We start from the raw sequence: 27189 nt of genomic DNA on the forward strand, positions 1-27189 counted from the left end.
GCCAAAACCTATAACGTTGGCGAACTCGTTCTACGCCTACCGGAGAAGAAAAAGAACAAGCTCAAGCCCAAATGCGATGGTCCCTTCATTATTGACCAAGTTCTGATCGGTGGAACGTACCGTCTGCGGGATGCATCGGACAATCGACTCGAGCCAAACCCATGCAACGCAGCCAGACTCCGAAGGTTGTACGCCTAGTGCCGGACTCTAAGTTCGTCTCCTTACCTCCGTCAATTTTTTACATATCTGTTATCTGTCTTTTATCTCTTTCTTTTTTCCTTTTTTTTCAAGGCCTTAAAAGGCTAAATTGTGTCTTGACTACACAATCTTGACGCGCTAACCGCGCTCATTATACCTGGGGGCTTCTTATACAGAAGCTTAATATAACTATTTTCCGGGCTCTATGCCCCACACATGTGTTACTCTTCCACATGTACCTTTTTTCGCGATTATATGCATCGATATGACTTAAGTTTTGGCCAAGCTGGGTTGCCTGGCTCTTGTGTTTATGCCCTACGTTCCCGTTAATTCGGCTAGGGCATAAGGGGAGCACCTCTACGATTGTTACTGTCGGGTCAGCCGGATGTGTACCTCGGACTGGGTGAAGCCGAAAGCTAGCGTTCTTAAGGGAATACTCGGTCGGTGAACAAAAGATGACTTTTATTTATTTTAATACATGCCCCCAGATGTTTATAGCCTGCATCTCTTTTCGTAGTTCGGACATGCACATTAGGGCATGCGTACCCAGGGAAAGGAACCCTTAATGGAACTATTCTCCCTGGAAGATGTTTCTTACTATCCATGTAATATAACATAGCTAGTTGGGTACTTGTCTGTTCAAGCACTTATGACCCCTACGCCTGGTTTCCACGCGTACCCCGGTTTTTACATAACTGAGCGGGTATTCAGTTACACTCCGGACTATCGGGTCCAGAGGTCGAAGCGAAAAGGTCTGCCATGACAAATGATTTACAATCCGGCTAGGGACAATATATGTCACTTGAAGTACACAGTCACTTAGACTGACTAAATTCTTCTTCTATACCATCCAACAGGTTGTCTAGCCTACAATCATGTTGGGAATACTTTGCGGCTAATTCTACTTGGTTATACACCAAACTGACGGGGATCTCTTTCCCATCAGGCCCCACAGGTCTGACCTCGACCATGTGGTTAGGGTCAGCCTTGGTATACCGCGTCTTCACCATGGCCCAGGCTTCCCTCGCACCTTGTCGGCAGGTTGATACCTTCCATAACCGGAAGCGCCGCCGCGCTCCCTTGAGCTTCTCTACAAGCTCCCCCATGCCTCCTCGCAGGGAGACGGATGGCCACAAGGCTTGGGCAATGCCCTGCATCACCTGCCGAACTTGTTCGTGCAGTTGTGAGAGCTCCGGCAGAAGATCACCCGCAGACCCGGGCATCTCCTCCTCGGGACGACCCGTCAACATACCTGCAGATATAACTCTGTTAGCTGGTTTCTTCGCCGAACTCTTTAAAAGTTCATTCAAGCACTTACTGAAAATGCCGCGTCGAAGCCTCTTATTATCCTTTACGGAGTCAGCAAGCTGGGCCCGGACATCTTTCAGTTCCACGCCCAGCTGGATATTGGCATCTTGGAGATTGTTTTTCTCCTGCCTAACCTTTTTAAGCACGCGCTCACCAGCCTTTAGCTGTCGTTGGGCATGCGGCTCATTCCCTATCACGATCTCCGGATTCACTCCAGAGTCATCTGCAGAATCTATTGTTAGATTTGCATGCATGCCGCATACTATCTGGTACCTGTCATTCTTTGCAATAGAGACAAGTGTTACCAGAGGGGGCCTTCTCGGACTCATTCAGCGCGACAACTGCGTCCCGTAGCTGGGCTTTGCACTCTTCCAGCTCTTGAGACAATTTGGTATTCTTCTCTGTAAGAACTTGCACAAATAATGATCCTTAAATCAGTTGTGTCAACTGTTTCAAGTCTCAGGGGCTACTGACATATATAATTATCAGATTTTCTTACCCGTATATCCTTTACATACTGGTCCGTGGCTCTGGCAAGACCATTTTGAGCAGCTCGGATGTACGCGTCTCCTGAGTTGAAGGCATCGAACGCCTCTTGGGAGAAACAAGCGTCACGGAGTACGGCCCGGTGACGCCTGTGATTCATAGCGCTCTCCACTTCGGAATTTGTAGCGGATAGCCTATCCGCATCCTCTGTAGGAGGAACATCTGGCATCCACCCCGTGTTAGCGTCCGCCTCTATGTCCGGCTCTGGAGCCTGACTGGTGGAGACGTGACCGGCAGCCCTTCCGGATATAGTCCAGCGAATGTTTTTCCTACTACGAAACATGGACGTTATTATATTTTAAAAGACGACAACCACGGAGCGGGGTTTTGTTTCATACCTCTGCAACGGAGTCTCAGTCCTGACCGCCTTCCTTTTAAGCCTACCCGGTTTCGGTGCCCCTTGTTGGTGAGTCACTGCGGGTTCGGCATGGCGTCCCGAGGGCCTTCCCTGTAAGACACCATATGTGTGCAATAAGTAAAGTGCAGAAAAGGGGATCCTTCTCGGAAGTTGGGACTCTGGTTTTACTTACATGCGACGCAGGGAGTAGTCCAGGATAATCGGCTATGATGGCCACCATGGCATCATCGCAGCTCAATTGATAGAACGTCCTGTCAATCAGCTCCACAAATATGTCCGGATCCTCTTCGAGTCCGGGGTCGAGGGCCCGGTTAGGGTCCTCTGGTTGTGGAGGCGGGCTGTGGACCTCCCTCACAGCTTTTCACAGCTCCTGCTAGGAAATAGCAAGGTAAATATTCATGACAAAGAATGCGGGAAGGTCTGGAGTAAAAAGTAGTAGCTCACCCAGCTTGGGGGTTGTACATGGAGAACCCATCCCGTGGCTTGATACGGATGAACTCCTCTTCCTCTCCTTTGTATAAACCGGACAGTATTTTCGCTAGAGCAGCGACGGAGTCCGGACCTTTACGACCGCAGCGGGTGGCATCGTCTTCTCCATTGAAGTGCCACATAGGGTGTCCACGATATTGAAGTGGCTGAACCCCCCGCATTATACATATGGACATAACCTCGACTATTGTCAATCCTGATTTGGCCAGCGTTTGTATCCGGCCCATCAGGTAAAGGACCTCTCTGCTATCTTCCTCCTGGGGGCTCCGAGGGCGCCAGCTGCGGCGTTTCTTCAAAGGAGCGTTATTAAACTCAGGAAGGCCCATCCGAACAGGGTCCAGAAGGGGGACGTCTTCCATATAAAACCACTCCGAAGACCAATCCTCGGACGTCTTCTTCGGAGTACCGGACATATATCCGGTCCCGGCGATGCGCCATATCTCGGCTCCGCCCACTTGATATATTGACCCCTCTTGTGTATGGGGTACGAGGCAGAACAGCCTCTTCCATAGCTCGAAATGAGCTTCGCAGCCCAGAAACAGCTTGCAAAAGGCGACATAGCCAGCGATGTGTAATATGGAGGCGGGAGTAAACTTGTGCAGTTGGAGGCCGTAGAACTCCAGGAGCCCGCGGAGGAATGGATGAATTGGAAATCCAAGCCCTCTTAATAAGTAAGGGACAAGGCATACCCGCTCCCCTTTGGATGGGTCGGGAAAGCTCTCCGCTTGCTCCCCGCCATTGTAGGTGGCAAGCCTGGCTCGAACGGGGACCATATACGCTGGAGGGAGAAATCCCTGGGTCTGTAACTCTACTAATTGACTGTGCGGGACGGAACACTTCTTCCAATTTCCGGGCTTAGGGCTACGGGAGCGAGAGGAGGAGCTGCGATGGCCGGCCATGTTGGAATGGATATTTTCCAGGCGCGCTCTGATGGATACTCGTTGTGGGAGGATGGTGTGATCTGGATCTGAGAATCCCCGTCTCTTTAATAGGCGATTTGCCCACATGGCTAGGGTGGCAAATGTAAAAATGCCCCGACTTCTCGCATTCGCTCGACGCGTGGAGGATATCCATTATTAGGTGCGGAAGCCAAGGAGTGCAACATTTATGGGAAGCCGGACACTACTCAAACAGGTATTCAGAATTTGGAGAAGAACCCGCCTTACAATGCCGAAGACAATCTGCGCACCGGACTCATCGCCATTGAAGCCTGGTTCGGGGGCTACTGAGGGAGTCCTGGATTAAGGGGTCCTCGGACAGCTGGACTATATCCTTTGGCCGGACTGTTGGGCTATGAAGATACAAGATTGAAGACTTCGTCCCGTGTCCGGATGGGACTCTCCTTGGCATGGAAGGCAAGCTTGGCAATACAGATATGTAGATCTCCTCCCTTGTAACCGACTCTGTATAACCCTAGCCCCCTCCGGTGTCTATATAAACCGGAGGGTTTTAGTCCGTAGGACAACAACAATCATACCATAGGCTAGCTTCTAGGGTTTAGCCTCTACAATCTCGTGGTAGATCAACTCTTGTAATACTCATATCATCAAGATCAATCAAGCAGGAAGTAGGGTATTACCTCCATCGAGAGGGCCCGAACCTGGGTAAACATTGTGTCCCCCGCCTCCTGTTACCATCCGCCTTAGACGCACAGTTCGGGACCCCCTACCCGAGATCCGCCGGTTTTGACACCGACATTGGTGCTTTCATTAAGAGTTCCACCGTGCCCTCACCATAAGGCTGGATCGCTCGCCTCGTTGTCAAGGACAACATCACCTCTGGGGGAGCCCTGGCGGTAGGCCAAACTCTCCGACTAGGCAGTTTCGTCATGACCGCCCGTTCTGCCGCAGCGCCGACGATGACTTCTCGGATCATCGAAAACAGCATCCACGTCGGCTCGGAATTCACCGAGCAGATGGATCCAATGGAGCTCTCCTCTTTGTAGGAGCTCTTGGATCGCATCGCCGCTTTGGGAGTCGCTACAGACTATGATCGGATTGGGCTTTAACCCGACCAACGGGAGATTAACTCTCCGCCGGTCACCCATCAAATAGCAGTGGTGGAGGAGCAATGCGGCGATTCTTCCTCTATCTTGAGGACAAACTATGTCCGGATTCCCGAGCTCTCCGAGCCGGATACCCGTCTACGGGAGGACAGGGCCCAAACCTTGAACCTAGAATCAGGCAGCGGGCCAAACCTATTGGGCAACATCCCGGAGCCTGAACTTCCAAGCTCGGAAACTCTTCCGCCCCTGGGTCTCAGATCGGGTCAGGGTTCGGATCTAAATCTACCCACCCACCCAGATATAAGTGATCTTTCCCACATTAGACAAGAGCCCCAGGAGACAGTACACAACTATTGGGCCAGATTCCTCCTTGTAATGAACAAGGCTAAGGACTGTCGTGAGGAAGACGCAATTTCATTCTTTTGCAATAATTGCACGGACAAGGGAATCCTCAACGCCATAAGTCGCCGTGACATAGCACACTTTGCTGACTTGGCGGCCATAGTACGGAAGTACTGTGCGATGGAAAGCGCCTGGAAAACCCAAACAAAATTTTGGGATCCTCCGGCTCTGACTAAACCCCCAAATCAAACTAAAAGGGTGCACTCTCGTAAGTCGCCCGACCCAATTACAAAGAAGGAAAAGCCCACTACAGGGCGTGGAACCGTATTGGAGGGATGGCTTAATGGGCCATGCAAAATTCACAGTACAGCGGATACCATACCAACACACAACCTTAGAGCATGTTGACAGTCTTCGAGACCTTCGCCTCAAATAATAGGCGTAAGCGAGCACTCCGCAGCCTTGCCGAAGTCTGCCACATGGCAGCAATAAATCCATGGAGCGATACGGCTATCACCTTCAACGCCAGTGACGAACCTAAATTCCGAACAGCCCGAGCACCAGCCGCCTTGGTCCTTAGTCCAATTGTGGACGGCTTCCGGCTTACTAAAGTGCTCATGGACGGCGGCAGCGGATTAAACCTCATCTATGAGGAGACTCTTCAAAAAATGGAAATAGACAGAAACCGCATTGAGCAAAGCAGCACAACCTTCAGAGGAATCATCCCTAGTCGGGAGGCATGATGTGCTGGGAAAATCACACTGGATGTGGTATTCGGCACGCCAGAGAATTATAGGTCCGAAGAAATCACATTCCAAGTGGCCCCGTGCAAAAGAGGATACCACGCCCTTCTAGGGCGGGAGGCATTCACGATCTTCCAAGCCATACCCCATTACGGGTACATGAAGCTCAAAATGCCCGGGCCCAATGGAATCATCACTCTAGCTAGTGATCCGGACATAGCACTCCGCGCCGAAAACAAAACAGCCGCATTGGCCCTCGAGGCGTTATCCGAAGTCCTCGCGGCCGAGGAATTAACTGTGCTGCGCTCCACAGTGGACAGGGACGACGTGACACTCGACAAAAGATCCAAGTCCACCTCTTTTAAACCAGCGGATGAGATAGTCAAATTCCAAGTCCACCCAACGGACCCTACAAAAATAGCATGCATCGGGGCACAGTTAAACCACACAGTAGACGCCGCATTACGGGAGTTCTTGCGCGAGAATTGGGACATATTCGCCTGGCATCCTTCAGACATGCCGGGAATCCCACGCAGGCTGGCCGAGCATAGCCTTAACATTCTAAAAGGATTCAAGCCGGTCAAGCAAACTCTTTGGCGCTTCTCTGAGCCTAAGCGACAAGCTATGGGAGAAGAGCTAGCCAAGTTACTGGAGGCCGGATTCATCTGAGAAATAAAACATCCGGACTAGCTAGCAAACCTGGTGATGGTACCAAAGAAGGACAAATCCTGGCGCCTATGCGTCGACTTCAAGGACCTTAATAAGGCTTGCCCAAAGGATCCCTTCCCCCTCCCTCGCATCGATCAAATCATCGACGCTACCGCAGGACACGACTCACTGTGCTTCCTCGACGCATACTCCGGATACCATCAAATTAAGATGGCGGAGTCCGATCAAGCCGCAACGGCATTTATCACTCCATACGGCCCCTTCTGTTTCAGCACCATGCCTTTCGGGCTCAAAAACGCCGGCGCAACCTATCAACGCATGATTCAGAAATGCTTGGAGACATAGATCGGCAAAACAATGGAGGCATACGTAGACGATGTGGTCATTAAAACCAAACACGTCGAATCCTTAATAGACGACTTGAGGCTCACGTTCGACAATCTCCGAACATACGACATCAAGCTTAATCCGGAAAAATGCGTCTTCGACGTTCCTGCCGGAAAACTCTTAGGCTTCATCGTCTCTAATAGAGGAACTGAAGCAAACCCGGCTAAAATTTGAGCTTTGTCACAGTTGGCTATCCCAACAGACCTCAAGCAAATCCAGAAACTAACTGGATGCGTGGCTGCCTTAAGCTGCTTTATCTCCCGATTAGGAGAAAAGGCACTGCCCCTTTATCGCCTTCTTTGGTGCACCGAACACTTCGAGTGGACGGATGCTGCCACGACCGGATTGGAAGAAATAAAAGCCATCCTGGCCACCAACCCAATCTTGGCCGCGCCAAATGTCGGCGAACCAATGCTGTTATATATAGCGGCAACTCACCAAGTTGTAAGCGCAGTGCTCGTCGTCGAACGAGAGACGGACGGACATAAGTTACCACTTCAAAAGCCGGTATACTACGTATCCACTGTCCTCACTTCATGCAAATCACCGTACCCACATTATCAAAAGATAGCATACGCGGTCTTCATGGCATCCCGGAAACTACGACACTACTTTCAAGAGTGTTCAATCACGGTGGCCTCTGAAGTACCACTCAATAACATAATAAACAACCGCGATGCCACCGGCCGGATTGCCAAATGGGCTATTGAGCTCCTCCCGTTCGACATAATATACAAACCACGGCGAGCCATTAAGTCACAAGTACTGGCTGATTTTGTCGCCGAATGGACAGAAGCCGAACTCCCTAAAGAGTACGTCGCATACTCCAATTGGATTATGCACTTTGACGGCTCTAAAATGTTGGCTGGTCAGGGGGCTGGCGTCTTCTTGACATCCCCCACCGGAGATACAGTCCAATACGTACTCCAAATACTATACACAGACTCCAACAACGCAGCAGCTTATGAGGCCCTGTTACATGGTCTCCGGATGGCACTCTCCATGGGCATTCAACGCCTGGAGGTGCGTGGGGACTCGAACCTCGCGATATCTCAAATAAAAGGAGATTTCGACGCCAAAGATCCAAAAATGGCGGCTTATCGCAACGCCATCCTCAAAATGCCAGCTCGGTTCGAGGGGCTCGAATTCCACCATGTGGTCCGAGAAAACAATCAAGCGGCGGACATCCTTGCCCGCATCGGCGCTAAGCGCGACCCTGTCCCACCCAATATCTTCTTGGAAAGGCTGTTTAAGCCATCCGTGGTATGGGAAGGAGAGACCGGCAACAACAGTCCGGACTTGGCCACAACACCAGATACCGAACACTCTGACGTAATCGGAGGCTCCGCCACCGAAATAACACCTTCCGCCCACGTGATTATTGCTGTCATCGCCCCGTGGACAGAACCCTTCCTGGCCTACCTAACTAGGCAGGAACTACCTGAGGACCCAAATGAGGCACGTTGCATTGTGCCGCGGTCTAAAGCCTACAAAGTCCACGAGGGAGAGCTTTATAAGAAAAGCGCTACCAGAGTCCTTCAAATGTGCATCTCCGAAGAGGAAGGGCGGAAACTTTTGGCAGAAATTCATGCTGGTCTTGGCGGCCACCAAGCCGCAGCTCAGGCCCTTGTAAACAAGGCCTTCCGTACTGGTTTCTACTGGCCGACGGCCCGAGCAGACGCACAGGACCTTGTCCAACGTTGCGTCGGTTGCCAGCTTTTCGCAAACCAAAGCCATATGTCGCCTACAGCTCTCCAAACAATCCCCATTACTTAGCCCTTTGCGGTTTGGGGGCTTGATATGGTCGGATCCCTCAAAGGGGGAAGCCATAATAAAAAAATACTTATTGGTCATGGTGGATAAATTCACCAAATGGATAGAAGCCAAACCAGTTAAAACGGCCGAATCCGGACCAGTGATAGACTTCATATATGGGGTTGTACACCGTTATGGCGCCCCCCATAGCATCATCACCGATAACGGCTCGAACTTTACAGCCGACGAGGTAAAACTCTGGTGCAGCAACATGGGCATCAAGCTCGATTATGCTTCTGTCTATCACCCGCAAACTAACGGTCAAGTCGAGCGAGCAAATGGTCTTATCATGAGCGGCATTAAACCCAGATTAGTGTGGTCCTTAAAGGAATCAAACACGCACTGGGTAGAGGAGCTCGACTCCGTACTATGGGGGCTGCGGACCACGCCGAACCGCACTACCGGATACACACCATTTTTTATGGTGTACGGCGCAGAAGCGGTACTGCCCTGCGACATAATTCATGACTCACCTCGAGTGCGCATGTATGAAGAGAAAGAAGCCGAGCTTGATCGGCAGGACAGTTTGGACGCCCTGGAGGAGGAGCGTGACGTGGCAAAAGCCCGTTCCGCATTCTATCAGCAACAGGCTCGAAGGTATCAAAGCAGAGAAGTACGGGCCAAAACCTATAATGTTGGCGAACTCGTTCAACGCCTACCGGAGAAGAAAAAGAACAAGCTCAAGCCCAAATGCGAAGGTCCCTTCATTATTGACCAAGTTCTAACCGGTGGAGCGTACCGTCTGCGGGATGCATCGGACAATCGACTCGAGCCAAACCCATGGAACGCAGCCAGACTCCAAAGGTTCTACGCCTAGTGTCGGACTCTAAGTTCGTCTCCTTACCTCCGTCAATTTTTTACATATCTGTTATCTGTCTTTTATCTCTTTCTTTTTTCCTTTTTTCAAGGCCTTAAAGGTTAAATTGTGTCTTGACTACACAATCTTGACGCGCTAACCGCGCTCATTATACCTGGGGGCTTCTTATACAGAAGCTTAATATAACTATTTTCCGGGCTCTATGCCCCACACATGTGTTACTCTTCCACATGTACCTTTTTTCGCCATTATATGCATCGATATGACTTAAGTTTTGGCCAAGCTGGGTTGCCTGGCTCTTGTGTTTATGCCCTATGTTCCTATTAATTCGGCTAGGGCATAAGGGGAGCACCTCTGCGATTGTTACTGCCGAGTCAGTCGGATGTGTACCTCAGACTGGGTGAAGCCAAAAGCTAGCGTTCTTAAGGGAATACTCGGTCGGTGAACAAAAGATGACTTTTATTTATTTTAATACATGCCCCCCAGATGTTTATAGCCTGCGTCTCTTTTCGCATTTCGAACATGCACATTAGGGCATGCGTACCCAGGGAAAGGAACCCTTAACAGAACTATTCTCCCTGGAAGATGTTTCTTACTATCCATGTAATATAAGATAGCTAGTTGGGTACTTGTCTGTTCAAGCACTTATGACCCCTACGCCTGGTTTCCACGCGTACCCCGGTTTTTACATAACTGAGCGGGTATTCGGATACACTCCGGACTATCGGGTCCGGAGGTCGAAGCGAAAAGGTCCGCCATGACAAATGATTTACAATCCGGCTAGGGACAATATATGTCACTTGAAGTACACAGTCACTTAGACTGACTAAATTCTTCTTCTATACATCCAACAGGCTGTCTAGCCTACAATCCTGTTGGGAATACTTTGCGGCTAATTCTACTTGGTCATACACCAAACTGACGGGGATCTCTTTCCCATCAGGCCCCACAGGTCCGACCTCGGCCATGTGGTTAGGGTCAGCCTTGGTATACCGCGTTTTCACCATGGCCCAGGCTTCCCTCGCACCTTGTCGGCAGGCTGATATCTTCCATAACCGGAAGCGCCGCCGCGCTCCCATGAGCTTCTCTATAGGCTCCCCCATGCCTCCTGGCAGGGAGACGGATGGCCACAAGGCTTGGGCAATGCCCTGCATCACCTGACGAACTTGTTCGTGCAGTTGTGGGAGCTCCGGCAGAAGATCACCCGCAGACCCGGGCATCTCCTCCTCGGGATGACCCGTCAGCCTACCTGCAGATATAACTCTGTTAGCTGGTTTCTTCGCCGAACTCTTTAAAAGTTCGTTCAAGCACTTACTGAAAATGCCGCGTCGAAGCCTCTTATTCTCCTTTACGGAGTCAGCAAGCTAGGCCCGAACATCTTTCAGTTCCACGCCCAGCTGGATATTGGCATCTTGGAGATTGTTTTTCTCCTGCCTAACCTTTTAAGCACGCGCTCACCAGCCTTTAGCTGTCGTTGGGCATGCGGCTCATTACCTATCACGATCTCTGGATTCACTCCGGAGTCATCTGCAGAATCTATTGTTAGATTTGCATGCATGCTGCATACTATCTGGTACCTGTCATTCTTTGCAATAGAGACAAGTGTTACCAGAGGGGGCCTTTTCGGACTCATTCAGCGCGGCAACTGCGGCCCGTAGTTGGGCTTTGCTTTCTTCCAGCTCTTGAGACAATTGGGTATTCTTCTCTATAAGAACCTGCACAAATAATGATCCTTAAATCAGTTGTGTCAACTGTTTCAAGTCTCAGGGGCTACTGACATATATAATTATCAGATTTTCTTACCCGTATATCCTTTACATACTGGTCCGTGGCTATGGCAAGACCATTTTGAGCAGCTCGGATGTACGCGTCTCCGGAGTTGAAGGCATCGAACGCCTCTTGGGAGAAACAAGCGTCACGGAGTACGGCCCGGTGACGCCTGTGATTCATAGCGCTCTCCACTTCGGAATTTGTAGCGGATAGTCAATCCGCATCATCTGTAGGAGGAACATCCGGCATCCGCCCCATGTTAGCGTCCGCCTCTATGTCCGGCTCTGGAGCCTGACTGGTGGAGGCGTGACCGGCAGCCCTTCCGGATATAGTCCGGCGAGTGTTTTTCCTACTAGGAAACATGGACGTTATTATATTTTAAAAGACGACAACCACGGAGCGGGGTTTTGTTTCATACCTCTGCAACGGCGTCTCAGTCCTGACCGCCTTCCTTTTAAGCCTACCCGGTTTTGGTGCCCCTTGTTGGTGAGTCACTGCGGGTTCGGTATGGCGCCCCGAGGGCCTTCCCTGTAAGACACCATATGTGTGCAATAAGTAAAGTGCAGAAAAGGGGATCCTTCTCGGAAGTTGGGACTCCGGTTTTACTTACATGCGACGCAGGGAGTAGTCCAGGATAATCGGCTATGATGGCCAGCATGGCATCATCGCAGCTCAATTGATAGAACGCCCTGTCAATCAGCTCCACAAATATGTCCGGATCCTCTTCGAGTCCGGGGTCGAGGGCCCGGTCAGGGTCCTCTGGTTGTGGAGGCGGGCTGTGGACCTCCCTCACAGCTTTTCGCAGCTCCTGCTAGGAAATAGCAAGGTAAATATTCATGACAAAGAATGCGGGAAGGTCTGGAGTAAAAAGTAGCAGCTCACCCAGCTTGGGGGTTGTACATGGAGAACCCATCCCGTGGCTTGATACGGATGAACTCCTCTTCCTCTCCTTTGTATAAACCGGACAGTATTTTCGCTAGAGCAGCGACGGAGTCCGAACCTTTACGACCGCAGCGGGTGGCATCGTCTTCTCCATTGAAGTGCCACATAGGGTGTCCACGATATTGAAGTGGCTGAAACCCCCGCATTATACATATGGACATAACCTCGACTATTGTCAATCCTGATTTGGCCAGCGTTTGTATCCGGCCCATCAGGTAAAGGACCTCTCTGCTATCTTCCTCCTGGGGGCTCCGAGGGCGCCAGCTGCGGCGTTTCTTCAAAGGAGCGTTATTAAACTCAGGAAGGCCCATCCGAACAGGGTCCGGAAGGGGGACGTCCTCCATATAAAACCACTCCGAAGACCAATCCTCGGACGTCTTCTTCGGAGTACCGGACATATATCCGGTCCCGGCGATGCACCATATCTCGGCTCCGCCCACTTGATATATTGACCCCTCTTGTGTACGGGGTACGATGCAGAACAGCCTCTTCCATAGCTCGAAATGAGCTTCGCAGCCCAGAAACAGCTCGCAAAAGGCGACATAGCCAGCGATGTGTAATATGGAGGCAGGAGTAAAATTGTGCAGCTGGAGGCCGTAGAACTCCAGGAGCCCGCGGAGGAATGGATGAATTGGAAATCCAAGCCCTCTTAATAAGTAAGGGACAAGCATACCGGATGGGTCGGGAAAGCTCTCCGCTTGCTCCCCGCCATTGTAGGTGGCAAGCCCGGCTCGAACGGGGACCATATACGCTGGAGGGAGAAATCCCTGGGTCTGTAACTCTACTAATTGACTGTGCGGGACGGAACACTTCTTCCAATTGCCGGGCTTAGGGCTACGGGAGCGGGAGGAGGAGCTGCGATGGCCAGCCATGTTGGAATGGATTTTTTCCGGGCGCGCTCCGATGGATACTCGCTGTGGGAGGATGGTGTGATCTGGATATGAGAATCCCCGTCTCTTTAATAGGCGATTTTCCCACATGGCTAGGGTGGCAAATGTAAAAATGCCCCGACTTCTCGCATTCGCTCGACGCGTGGAGGATATCCATTATTAGGCACGGAAGCCAAGGAGTGCAACATTTATGGGAAGCCGGACACTACTCAAACAGGTATTCAGAATTTGGAGATGAACCCGCCTTGCAATGCCGAGGACAATCTGCGCACCGGACTCATCGCCATTGAAGCCTGGTTCGGGGGCTACTGAGGGAGTCCTGGATTAAGGGGTCCTCGGACAGCCGGACTATATCCTTTGGCCGGACTGTTGGGCTATGAAGATACAAGATTGAAGACTTCGTCCCGTGTCCGGATGGGACTCTCCTTGGCATGGAAGGCAAGCTTGGCAATACGGATATGTAGATCTCCTCCCTTGTAACCGACTCTGTGTAACCCTAGCCCCTCCGGTGTCTATATAAACCGGAGGGTTTTAGTCCGTAGGACAACAACAATCATACCATAGGCTAGCTTCTAGGGTTTAGCCTCTACGATCTCGTGGTAGATCAACTCTTGTAATACTCATATCATCAAGATCAATCAAGCAGGAAGTAGGGTATTACCTCCATCGAGAGGGCCCGAACCTGGGTAAACATTGTGTCCCCCGCCTCCTGTTACCATCCGCCTTAGACGCACAGTTCGGGACCCCCTACCCGAGATCCACCGGTTTTGACACCGACAACATCCCTTAATGCAGTCCGTTCAGTGATGGTAGGATGGATGCGAGCCCAGTCTGCCACTAGGAGTAGGAGGCAAAGTACTTTTTATCTAAATAAATGTTCCACGCCAGAATCCCCTTTTATCAAATATCAGAAGCCAAACCCCCAATTTTTTTTGTCATTTCTCGGTACTTCACTACACCGGGGGAGGATACAAATGCTGGGGATTTACAACTGATCAAATTATCTCGTCTGACGGCTTATAAAGGATATGTAGTGGTAACCTTGGTCGATATTGATCCATGATGTGGGAGGAGGGGGGCATCGCCCCCCATCCTTTGTAACATTTCCATAGCAGTTTTGGTTCACAATCCGAATATTCAAATCTTGGATCATAGGGCGGCACTGGAGCAGGTTGCAATGGGAGTTGTTGCGTCGTTTCTTCATCCTTGGTCACATGGCCCTTCAAGTTCCAGCCTTTCGAGACCGAGCAACATGGCCAAGTGCTCATGTCCACTTCCTTGGTCAGGGGCGGACCCAGGATTGGGCCAAGCCCAGGGCCCCAGGGCGCTACAGTGCTGCTACAGTGCATAATGTACTAGAGTCAACGAAAGTAATTCAATCTCACGCCCCGGGCCCAGGCGCCCCCCGCCCTGGGTCCTGGATCCGCCACTGTCCTTGGTCACCGCGATGCCATGGATGTTTGGCACCTTCAATTTGAGGATATTGGCATGTTGAAAGGTGCGTATGACTCGCCAGAAAGGACCGAACCATGGCTTCTCTGTCTCATCGTATCTACTATAATATGACGTGGGTGTTAAAGCAAGCTCCACTCGTGCCAACTCGGGTGTCGGTGATTTCATGGAGAAATCCACGAGGCCGGTGCTAGGTGACAGACATAGCGCTTTGAAAGATGCAATGCAAGAGCAAGGTGCCTGGAGCAGGGAGATTTTCGAGTTAATTCGAGTCAAGTAATGTTGGTGGAGAAATTGCGTATGCATTAACGTTTGTTTGTTAGCTAGATGCTTCCTTTCATACATATACAAAGAAACATGGTTTACCGTCCTTACTTGGATTTAAAATTGAGATAATTTTTCCCCATGGGTTACAAAGCTCACTCAATGCATGGAAACGCGTTATGTTGTCGAAATTTCCAGCGAAAAATCTCCCGACATGTCAAAAATTTGGCCTTGTTTGTAAGAAAACAAAAACTTTAGGGTGTTAGCTGCAAAATGCTAGGGCCTTGTTTGTATGAAAATAAAAAATTTAGGGTGTGAGCTGCAAAATGTTAGGGACTTGGCCGCAAGGTTGTATTAATTTGCAGCTGGGGTGAAAAAAGAAAAGGTCCTCGATATATATGCACCTAGCTCATACAGAGGCGTGAACGACGCCCTCTGTTCACATTACCAAGGGTTCAAAGAAGTGTCCGCTGTAGGCCCTGTAGAGCAGTACAAGTATTTGGTTTGTGTTCACTGTAGGTTATGTATGAGTTTTTGGTTTGTGATGGTACATTACCTGTCAGCATGGTTGTATTTTCAAATGAACCATTTGCTTGATTTTATGCTGACTCGTAGCAATAGCTACATATATAATCATTGTAGTGGTCATTGAAGTTTTGTTTAATTTTGTACAGATGACGATGTTGATTAGCTATCCAAATTACTTTACTGGTAACCATGCCTTTTGTGGTTTGCTTTTGGCCAGAGAACATGTCCTGAAAGCTGATAGTTCAAAAAATACTTGATGCTTCACTTGTACACAAGACCACTTTAGTTGCACATGATTTTGATTGATTACCTTCTTTGTTGTATGATCGTTTATCTCAAATGATGACACTGAAACATTACTTGATTGATTTTTATGTTGCTGCATAGTGCATGCTGGGTGCTGTACATGTGTCCGCTGGGAGGGGTTAAGCGAACAAGATCTGTGAGTGAGGGATTGAGAGGACTTAGGGGTTTAATCCCTACAGGGATTGGGTGTGGGACTGGGGATCACCCAATTGATTCAATACACCAAGGGATTGGTTCCCTACGAACTGTGCAAAGTCTGAGGGGTACAAGGGCTACAACCCAACAACAAACAACACCCCCACAAGTGCAAGCAAAACAAAACCCAGCGACCAGCGACTCGGGACACTTAGCCCCAACCATGTACTAGGTAAATAGCACCACACTTTACCCAGTCTATAACAAGATTGAGCTAGTTGAACTATTCTCAGACACTCTAACGTTGTGTTCTTTCCAGATGGACCAAGCAACCAGGATGACTATATCGTTCAGTTTGTTTTTCTCGATGACTAGGATGCCAATTCTAGCCAAGGACTACCAACCCGAGAGGTGCGTTAATGGCGAGGGAAACTCGCCCAGCCAAGCGATTTGCTCCATATGATGTTAGAGATATACTCTGTTGTGTATCTACTGATATTAATCTGGTATTATAGTTTTTTTATAAAACTTGGTCCATTTGACTCCTCACAAAACTTATAGGCCTTCTTTTCAGGGACAAGAAGTACCATATAGCCATTTTTTGAAGGGTTTAGGGACACGAAATCTAGCATTCACTCAAAACCTCTTGAAATATTTTTTTCCTTTGATGGACATGCCATTTCAATTTTATGTTTTTTTATTTATTCCTACATTTTTACAATTCTGTGAATGAAGAGGCCCTAGAGGCTTGAGTAGGGGCTATAGATGCTAACTGCTCTTGCCACATCGCAAACAAGAATCATGGTCAAAGCCTCCATTGCCACGTCAAGTTCTCTTTTCCAAGCTGTCCTGGATCACTCAACATCTCAGCATACCTCAGATCACCCTCTTGATACACAACTTGACATTGATAAGAACGACATCAATAGGAGCATTTCTTCAAAGAAAAAAATATTGGACATCAACCAAAATCTGTCAGAACTCATTTCCTTCATCAAGGATTGGCAGACTCAAGTGTTTCATACCCCTAGAGACCTTAATGGTGTTTCTCACAACCGTGCACACCAGGTTCTCAAGTGTTTCATACCCCTAGAACCTAACTTCAGCTGAGTCCAGATCATAAGAATAGGCAATGTCCTATTATTCAAGCTTTGTGTCTACCCTTTGCACTTCATGCTCGTGGCGCCACTCTCTTCTTAAAGACGTCGCTGAGGTACCCCTATACGTGTCAGGGTTCCGGGTGAAGACCCTTGTCCATTTTGGACTAGGTAGCAGCGAAGCTTAGCGTCGTTTTCCCTTCCGAGGGCGTTGTCGTGGACCTTAGGTGTTCTAGGGCATAGCATGACATTGTACTCAGATCTTCGTATGTTCTCTTTTGGTAGCGTAGTCGCATACTCATGCATGATCCGATTATCCTGGGATCAGTTGTTGTATGAGGACTACCCCATCACCTTGTATCGTTCGACTGTGTACTTTGTTCGGTTGTGGCTTCATATATAAAATAGGTTGAAAGCCTATTTCGTGATCTGTTTATGAGTTGCAATATATGGCGCCAGGTAGAAATCTTATGCTCCAAACTTAAGGTGACCCTATGCTACCACTTCTCAAAAAGTATATTTAGGCGTTTCAGAAAATTTCAAAAAATGTTGTGAAGGTTCATAACACATGTGTCTAGGATATGTAAGAAAAATCCAAATCAAAATTTCAAATACACACCAAGAAACAAAAATGACAAATCCAGATGTGAATAGTGTCATGAAATTGTCTTTTTTTTCCTGATGTGTATTTTGAATTTTGGTTTGAACTTTTTGCCGATCCTAGACACATGTCTTGTGAACATCCATAAACTTTTTTGTAATAACATTTTGAAACATCTAAATATGTTTTTTTTTTTTGGAAAAGTGGAGCATGGGAGCACCTGATGATATTTCTCCCATGTGGCGTGGCGCCGTCCAGTGAGAGGCAAAGCCGTTTTTCTTTGCCGACCCACGCCGAGGCCACGTCTCAAACTTCCATTTCTTTTCTCGGGCCCGAGCCTTCCTTCCCGAGTTCCGACCGACCGGCCCATGTCGCCCCCGCGGCCGCAGCCCCCGGCGGCGACCCTGCGCGGCTTCCTCGACGCGCACTTCGCCTCCGCCGAGGACCTGGCCGCCGCGCCGGCCCTCGCCGAGCTCCTCCGCCGCGAGTGCGCGGGGCTCGAGGCGTCCCTCCGCCGCCTCGAGGCGCAGCTCGCGTCCGGCTCCGCCTCCTGGCTCGCCCGCTCGGCCGAGGCCCGCTCGGGCCTCCACCGCATCCGCTCCCAAGGTCCGCTCCCCTGAACTAAACCCTAGGGTTTTGCCCCTGTCCCGATTCGTTGGGCTCCCTGTTTGCTTCTGCCTGCCGCGGATTTGGCTCGGGGTCTCAATGGGGGTTCCCTGTTGGCAGGAGGAGACATCCCTGCCGGGGACCAAGGGGAGGCGAGCGCTCCGGGCGTGGAGCTGCCGGCGATCGTGCGGGAGATCCAGCGGATCGACACCATTCGTCTCTACGCGGGTGAGCGTTTGTTCCTCTCTTCGTGTCATGCTCTCCTAACTGTGAAGTTCAACAATCTCGAACTAATTGGGGATCCCACATTTCCAGAAAGGAATGTTTTAGATGATTAATCGTTTAGCTTTTCAGAAAACAGTTGTTGCGGGAAAATTCCTGTACATTGTGAGTGGTTTAACCTGTCAAATTTTGCTCTGAATCTGGTATGTTAGCCAGTTATGCCTGACTGGATCACAACTCACAAGGGGACATTTCTCCAGTTTCTCTGCCTAAAGATAGTGCTTGCAATATGGTTTGCTCATACTTCACACTACTTCTATCTAACACCAAAAGAAATGCATTGATTCCAACCAAATGTCATACGCTCCTACTGACGAACTGACTTGTGAACTGAGGGGACAATCCATGTAAAGTTTTTTATTCAATTGAGAAGATTCTCGACAAATAAACTAGTATCGCATTCAGAATTTCCTGAATAAATGTTGTCTTCCTCGCATCATAAAACTGCTTGTACCAGCTAATAGTGTTAACTGCTTAAATTTTGTGTGATCAAGTTACCTTCCTGCAATGTGCATGACCACAAGTAATTTTTCCTTCTTTGGTGCAAAAAGGCAACATGTTTAGTGTGGCAGATAGTCTAAATTGTATTATTCTATCTCCTTCTTGTCCTCCTAGTATGTGATGTAGGGATTTATAGCGCTTTCTATAACTTTGCTATGCTGACATTCCAGAAGCTACTCTACAGTTGGAAGCTCTGGTTGGTAACCTAGAAGATGCAGCATATTCTATTGTTAGACCGGCCTCAAAGTTGAACCTGTCATCAGTACTTCGACGTGCATCAAACGTAAGAACCTTTTGTCATTCCTTTCTCCTTTCATCGTTCTGGATGAAACTAATAATAGATTATTATGCTCATATAGGCCTCTCAGCAGTAACCTGCATTAAGTGTTACTCTTTTCTTTTCTGTAATGTAGGGGGTGGAACAGAAGCAAGAAAAGTTGCTCCAGGCTGTTGATGCTGTGAGAGATATTGAGCAAGAATTGGTAAGGATCAGCACAAGTAGGCCACAGTGGACAAATCTTATAGTGGCGGTTGATTCAAGAGTGGACAAGACTCTAGCCATTTTGAGGCCTCAAGCACTTACAGATTATCGAGCTCTACTTGCTGCACTAGGCTGGCCACCTTCCTTGTCTTCACCTGACATGGAGAAGGATAAGTACTCCCAAGTTCCAAATCCCCTTATCTTGATGAATGAGGCAAATAAAGAGAAGTATTCTGAAAGCTTTCTAGCACTGTGTGCTCTACAACATGTGCAAGCCAACCGTGAAGTGCGTCAATGCCAGATGCCAGCGGCAACTACTCCTAGCCTGTCAGATTCGAAGTACTTTGATAAAACTGCGTGCCTTGATAATGGACTTTGGGCAATTGATGAATTGGTCCACCCTATTGTGTCAAGGATGGAATATCATTTTTCTAAATGGTCTGAACAACCAGAGTTTATTTTTGCTCTCGTTTACAAGATAACAAAGGATTTCATGGATGGAGTGGATGATATACTGCAGCCTTTGATTGACAAAGCAAGACTTGTGGGCTTAAGTGCCAAAGAATCTTGGGTAACTGGAATGGTAAAAATGCTTCTAGGATACCTTGAGACGCAAATTTTCCCAGCCCTTGTCACCTCTTATCATCATACTGATGACAAACTTGAAGTACATTCATCTTGGATGCATTTGAATGACCAGATGATTACTTTTGATAAAAGGATGCAGCTGCTTGCAGATTCTGGAATTCAGAAAGTTGCATTGGTTTCTGAAGGGCTCTCAAGGTCATTATCTGTCTTCTCAATATACATTGGACATTCTGATTGGCTTCGGATATGGGCTGATGTAGAGCTTAATTCTGCACAGAATAAGCTCAAATCTGAACTGGAGGATGAAGCAAGTTGGTTATGTAGTATTGATCCTCAGGATGAGCTTGGTCACCAGGAAAGCACTGCTAAATTTCTTCTCTCCACAAGAGAAGATTACAAAGCTCCACCTGTTTCTGAATTTGTCGTCAAAACTGCATCGGCGATGATTGAAAGAAGTCATGCTCTGCCAACTAAGGGGACGAAGATCCAGTATTGCAGATCCACTTCAGTCCAGTTCTTGAATGACTTCTTTGTTTTGTTGCATGAGCGATGTGAGGCATTGCAGTTGCCAAATACAGCTTTACAAGAAGAGTCTTTGTTGAAAGCTTCCTATGCAATCAATGCCGCTAGATACTGTGAATATGTTGTTCGGGAATGGGATGAAGATACCGCCTTCATGGAGCTGGGTGCGCATGGGAATTATGTTGATGGAAACCAAGAACAAATCCACAAACACAGTGCCCAACGTCAGTGTTCTTTCTTTGCAGACGAGATTGCCTTTTTGGTTAAGCTAGGGACTGATTTTCTGGAACAGATCATGTCCTCCATCCTGATTGAGTTTGAAGACCTATCCTGGGACTACGTCCAAAGCATTGGATCATCAAATGAACAAAGCCTGCCAGATGATCAGGTTCCTGATGAAGAAAACCTAGAGGTATCGCCTGGTTTCGTCGCCAGCCTAGAAGTCCTGAGAGAGCGAACCACGAAGCTGAAGCTGTATCTCAACTCCAAGGATTTCCTTGACCTGTGGAGGAGCATAGCAGAAGGTCTCGACTACTTCGTCTACAGCAGCATACGGTGGGGCCAAGTGAAGTTCTCTGACCCCGCAGTCGTCCAGCTAAGAGTCGATAGCAAGGCCCTGCTCCGCATCTTCAGGCCGTACTGTTCCAGACCTGAGGCCTTCTTCCCGTTTGTAACCGACTCTCTGAAGCTGCTGACCATGGGAGAGACAGACGCCCAGTACTTGCTGGAAGCGCTCAAGAACGGGAAGGACGACGGCAAGTCTGGCCTGAGGCAGCATGGGTTGCACCATGTGGATGGTAGCCAGGCCGTGAATGTCCTGAGAAGCCGGAAGTCCGGTGGATAATCTTGCTAGTAGAACACGTTGCTGAGACCTGTAGGTGACAGACAAGGAAGAAGCTGATCTTGCCGTGCCGGTGCAGACTGTCCTGATGTCCTCCTTCCAGGAAGCACAATGGGAACCCAATCAACCCTGATGACCGACTTGACTGACAACACCACCATCTTCTGCAGAAAAAGATGCACACACAAACTAAAGCAAAACTCCACCCACGGCTCGTGCTGCATTTCAAGATCAACCTGTGCCCGCATCCTGCTTCCAGGAAGGTGTTGATAAAGCATGAGGCAAACAACTTTCTTACTGGATTGACACGTCATCTGTGACAAACTGGAGACAATGACAACACGACGGGATGACATATCTCCGCCATCTGTCGGTGTACTATCCTGCTTCCTGCATTGACTGACCTGATCACAGTCAATCTAAGCACCACCGCAAACATAGATTGATTTGTTCAGACGCCTACGTCACTGATGAAGATTTCGTCAGCTTACTTACTTTCTCTGGCTATACAGCCCAAGAAAGTCAGAGCCCTGTAGGACGGTTCCGTTGGCTGTTGCGTCGTGTATTCATCAGATCCGACGAAATCAGGACCATATCTAATCGGTGGATTGTTTTATTGATTCATTGCCCTGTCATCCTGTGGGTAGACCAGTTCAATCAACTGCTTACGTCTGCTCCGTTTGTTGAGAATTCCTAGAGATAGACAACGAATCGGCATATAAAATGCATGCAGATCCATCATCGGATCGCCTCGCCGGCCTTGACTTCCATTCAATCTTCGCTCGATGCGTGATGTATCGATATGGGGAAAATAGAGGTCAATGTGTGTAATGGGTGTGAGCTGTGCACAGGCGAGCCACTGACGGTATCCAAATGGCGACTGTATGAAGCAGATACCGTAGGACGTACGAAGTGTCACTTGAAATGTTAATTAACAGCGACATGTACAAATACTTAGTAGTCAATCCTAAGAGATGTCACTTGAACCACGGTGATACTGTCCGCTTTTCACACATGCCCGGTTCTTAATTGCCATGGAACCAACTTCTGCAATATGCACCAGCTTCGGCAATTCCAGGTTTTACTTCTACCGCCCTCTCTGTTTCTTTAGCTTCGTTGATTAGGACCGTTACGAAAATATGTACGAATTGTGAAAACATCGGAATGTTGTAGGGTTTCAAAAATGTATGAGTAGTAAATACTCCCTCTGTTCCTAAATATAAGACGTTTTGGCAGGAACGAAGGGAGTACATAGGAATATTATAGGGTTGCATGTGCAGAACAGAGGTTAGTGAAAACACGAGAATTTTGTGGAATCCAGTGTTTAATCTGAAAGAATACGAAAAACACTTCAATCATAAAAGCATAGTCAAATCAAGATAAAACATATGAAAAAGTAAGGTTAGTTTGTTGTTATCTAAGCCTTGTTCTTACTGCATTTCCCCGGAACACGCACATGTCATGTTTGTCATTTGTATTAAGATATACAAAGAGCATTTACAAGAGTACGTAAAATATCCATCGCAAGAAAATAGAAGTCTGAGTGGATTGTATTATTTTTCTTCTGAAACTCAAAGCAAAGAAGAAAATCTCAATTTTTCTATAATCAATTTCTTTGAACCAAATAGATAAGTTGTGTCACCAATTTTTTTCCTATGTCTATGTTTTTCCTCCATTTTCCCTATGAAACAAATAGGCCCTCACAATTCAAGGATGACCCACACATGAATACACATAACTGAAAATGCATTGGCTTTGTGTTAATATGCTTATGTCTTAGTTGACCGACAAATCGGTTTTGTTAAAAAATCTAGTGAAAAAGGGAAAAATAGTATAAATCTATTGAAAAAGTATAATCTCATTAATTGAGAATTAACTAATTGCCGGTTCATTTTACAATTTACAAATTTATTCGTACACATAAACTTGTAGATTCATTATTGTATCCCCTCGGTCGTCCTCAATGCGTGATGTGTTAGGAAAATGAAGAAGAGGTCAGTGTATGGCGCCGAGCTGTACGCAGGCAAGCCATTGACGGTATCCAAATGCCAATAGTCAGACACCGTAGAACGTACGAAATATCACTTGAAATGTTAACTAACAAGAGCGCCATGTCCAAACACTAGCAGAAAAATCTCAATGTGCGATGGCCATCCGGTCCATGCTGATTCTTGTCCGTTGGGAAATTTGGCACGAAAGAAATTGCTGCACATTCAGAGGAAAAGAAGCCAATGCAGAGGATGTCATCAAGAAAATCAGGCTAAGCATAGAGCTATGGCGTTTGGCCGGAGCAAAGTGTTTTGAGCACCCCTTTGGGGCAAGTGATGCGAGAAATTAGCCTAGGGTAGAGCCTATGGGCATTCCACCCGATCACCTGATCAACCTTGTTTCCGCTCTCCTCTGCTAAATCAATGAAATGCTAGCAGCTTGCTTGGTCTTTCAAAAAAAAAAAAAAGATGGATCCCGCGAGATGTCACGTGAACCACAACAATACCGTCTGCCTCACACTTGTTCGCTCTTGTCCTTCCTGGTACCAATTGCCATGGAAGCATGAGAGCGACACCAACTTCTTATTATTCCAGGTTTCTTTTTTCTTTTTGGTTTCTTTGTTGTGGGGGGTTTCGAAAATGTACGAACCGTAAAACCACACAAATATTGTAGGGCTCCATGTGCATATGCGAAAGCCTGCTCAACACTCAAATCAACTGTAAAGCATATGCGAAAAGTATGGTTAGGTTGTCATTGTGCAACTTATGAACTTTGCCATGGTCGTACTGCATAGAAATGCCAAGTAGAAGATTGAATGGATCGTAAAATTTCTTTTTTCTGAAACTAAAACCGAAGAAAAAATAATAAATTCATCCTCTTTTCTATATGCCTTTTTTTCTTCAGAATCAAATGGATACATTGTGCCACCAAAGCCAAATTTCCTGTTTTCTACTATTTCCCTCCATTTCTCTATGAATCAAAGAGGCCCTACCATCTGGTGACTACGCAAATGAGGGTACACGTAGCTGAGAAAACGATCGCTTGCGCATATGTCTTTTTAGTTGACTGGGAATTCATTTTTCGAGTTCGCACATTCCCCGCAAAACAGAACGTAATACATAATATTCTAAAAACGTGCTCACCCATGTTGTAACAATTTGTCCATTTAGTAGTATATAAAAAAGCTTGTTCTCATAGCTTGAGAACATGCGATATCAACATTGGAATTTTGAAGCAACCGTAACTTGTTGCACGTTCCTTTCTCCTTCCCCGGACAATTTTCTCCCCATGCTACTTACCTTTCCACGCCCCAAAAGGCGAAACCCTCCCAAAACTGCAACTTGGCGACGTGGACATGCCTTCGGCAGCAGCTAGCGGAACACAACAAAAATACGTACGCCGTGGTTTCTAGCGGTGGAAATTATGAAGATATACATACATGTATATAAAATATCCTACACGTTTTAATCAAGAGGCTGAGGCTGGAGATCGACGTGTAGGGCGGCTCGTGCTTGACTTGCTACGCCAAAGCGGAAGCCCCGTGGAGAAGGCGGGCGGGCGTGGCCGTGGTCAGTCAACGGAGCGATCGATGCAAGCAAGCTGCTGCCGGTGCTGCCGCATATCACTCTCGAGAAGTCATCAGAGGCGCCAACCCAACGAACCTGTCCGGTCGCTCCCCCCTCGCTATATCCCTCTTCCCTCTTCGTCCTCCGTACTGTGACTTGTTGCTCCATTTGGATCAACCGGAGCTCTTCAGCGCCTGGGTAGCTGAGCGGATAAGCTGCACCGGCCATGGGAAACTTTTGTGTGTGCATGGGCGGCTCCGCCAAGTGCGCCAGCGCCTCCACTCCCTTCCAATCAAGTAAGCCGCTCGCCGCCGTCCTCGATCTCTTTGTTTCTTGATTTCTTGTCGCGAGAGAGATCATCGATCAAGGGAGGGAATTAATCATGTGGATGTGTGGATTGTGTTTCGTTCAGAGGTGAACCCGAGGAGCAGCACCTCCAACTCCAACTCGAAGGCGTCGCGCCGGAGCAGCTCCGGCCCGGACAAGCCGCCGCAGCCGGCGGAGGCGCCGACGGCGGCGGGGGAGGCGCAGGCGGTGCCGCCGGCGTCGCTCAAGTCGTTCAGCATGGCGGACCTGCGGGCGGCCACCAAGAACTTCGGCTCCGCGTCCTACCTCGGGGAGGGCGGGTTCGGGTGCGTGTACAAGGGGTGGATCGACGAGACCACGCTCGCCCCCGCCAGGCCCGGCGCCACCAACGCCATGATGGTGGCCATCAAGAAGCTCAAGAAGGAGAGCTTCCAGGGCCACAGGGAGTGGCTCACCGAGGTCACCTACCTCGGCGACCTCCACCACGACAACCTCGTCAAGCTCGTCGGCTACTGCTCCGACTCCGACAGCAACAAGCTGCTGGTCTACGAGTACATGCCCCGCGGCAGCCTCGAGAACCACCTGTTCCGGCGGGGCAGCCAGCCGCCGCTGCCGTGGTCCACGCGCGTGTCCGTCGCCGTCGACGTCGCCCGCGGCCTCGCCTTCCTCCACTCCCGCGACGTCATCTTCCGGGACCTCAAGTCCTCCAACGTGCTGCTCGGCCCCGACCACCGCGCCAAGCTCTCCGACTTCGGCCTCGCCCGGGCCGGCCCCACCGGCGGCAAGACCCACGTCTCCACCCGCGTCGTCGGCACGCGCGGGTACGCCGCGCCGGAGTACGTCGCCACGGGCCACCTCTCGGCCAAGAGCGACGTCTACGGCTTCGGGGTGGTGCTCCTGGAGCTCATGACCGGGCGGCGCGCGCTCGACGAGGCCCGCGGGGTGGCGTCGGAGCTGCTGGTGGACTGGGCGATGCCGATGCTGCAGGGGGAGCGGCGCAAGGTGATACGGGTCATGGACACCAGGCTCGGCGGGCAGTACCCCAAGAGGCAGGCGCAGGACATGGCCGCGCTCGCGCTCCGCTGCCTCCAGAACGACCCTAAGAGCCGCCCCTCCATGGCCGACGACGTCCTACCCTCCCTCGAGCTCCTGCTGCAGCCAAGCGCCGCCAAGTCCTTCTCCTCCTCCTCGACGACGACGACGTCGAGATCGCCGGCCGCGTCGGCGGCGCTGGTGCACAGAGGCCACCGTCGAAACAAAGCCTAGCTAGCTAGCTAGGAGACTCGGTTCATTTAATTACTGTGTTCAATTAGTGTGTTCGTCTGTGCAGTAGAATAGAATTTGTAGATTGGAAATTGGACATCTTTTCTCTCTCTCGTTTCAGCCGTTTGGAATATTGGAAGCATGAGCGTACGTACATTTGGGTACGGGTCAAGATTTTCTTTCCTCCCTTCTGTTGGGAATTTTTTTTGTCAAGTTATTAGGAGTTTATTAGAAGTAGCTCCGGACTGCACAGAGATTGGACGGCGACCATCCATTGTCTCAGTGTAGCCGTGTACACATCACTGGCTTGCAAATTGCATAATTTTCGCCATGCTGGCAGCATCAACGTTTTCAGGTTAACTGACCAGTGAACACTTCCTAGCCCCATATGGCCATATCCAAAAGAATTATGTACATACATGAATATGAATGTCGATGCAGTAAACAAAAAGTTCATCTTGTGGTGCGCAAGAGGGTCCGGACTGCCGTTCGCTTTGCCAAACGAGGGCTTCCCCATAACGAGCGCTACATCCTTTGCTCTCTCGTGCTGAAGATACTGACCACACGCCTGCTAGCCGGATGC

At 49.0% G+C, this 27189-nt stretch overlaps 2 protein-coding genes across 2 annotated transcripts; both read left to right on the forward strand.

The window, feature by feature from the left end:
- Positions 1-17961: 17961 nt before the first annotated feature.
- Positions 17962-22144, forward strand: LOC109770198 (RINT1-like protein MAG2L). Its single transcript, XM_020328911.4, has 4 exons — positions 17962-18268; positions 18389-18496; positions 19222-19334; positions 19465-22144. The coding sequence occupies exons 1-4, from the start codon at positions 18031-18033 to the stop codon at positions 21484-21486; spliced, it is 2481 nt and encodes an 826-aa protein (XP_020184500.1). The 5' UTR covers positions 17962-18030; the 3' UTR covers positions 21487-22144.
- A 2569-nt stretch (positions 22145-24713) lies between these two features.
- On the forward strand, positions 24714-26962 carry LOC109770200 (probable serine/threonine-protein kinase PBL18). Its single transcript, XM_020328912.4, has 2 exons — positions 24714-25333; positions 25450-26962. The coding sequence occupies exons 1-2, from the start codon at positions 25264-25266 to the stop codon at positions 26607-26609; spliced, it is 1230 nt and encodes a 409-aa protein (XP_020184501.1). The 5' UTR covers positions 24714-25263; the 3' UTR covers positions 26610-26962.
- Positions 26963-27189: the final 227 nt, after the last annotated feature.

This window comes from Aegilops tauschii, chromosome 2 (genome assembly GCF_002575655.3).
Source record: "Aegilops tauschii subsp. strangulata cultivar AL8/78 chromosome 2, Aet v6.0, whole genome shotgun sequence".
NCBI lineage: Eukaryota > Viridiplantae > Streptophyta > Magnoliopsida > Poales > Poaceae > Aegilops > Aegilops tauschii.

What these genes read in the sequence shown, in the direction of transcription:
- LOC109770198 (XM_020328911.4), top strand. Translation starts at nt 18,031, where the DNA reads ATGTCGCCCCCGCGGCCGCAGCCCCCGGCGGCGACCCTGCGCGGCTTC. An exon ending in CACCATTCGTCTCTACGCGG is followed by an intron (nt 18,497 to 19,221) that starts GTGAGCGTTTGT and finishes CTGACATTCCAG; the next exon opens with AAGCTACTCTACAGTTGGAA. An exon ending in TACTTCGACGTGCATCAAAC is followed by an intron (nt 19,335 to 19,464) that starts GTAAGAACCTTT and finishes TCTGTAATGTAG; the next exon opens with GGGGTGGAACAGAAGCAAGA.
- LOC109770200 (XM_020328912.4), top strand. Translation starts at nt 25,264, where the DNA reads ATGGGAAACTTTTGTGTGTGCATGGGCGGCTCCGCCAAGTGCGCCAGC. An exon ending in CTCCACTCCCTTCCAATCAA is followed by an intron (nt 25,334 to 25,449) that starts GTAAGCCGCTCG and finishes TGTTTCGTTCAG; the next exon opens with AGGTGAACCCGAGGAGCAGC.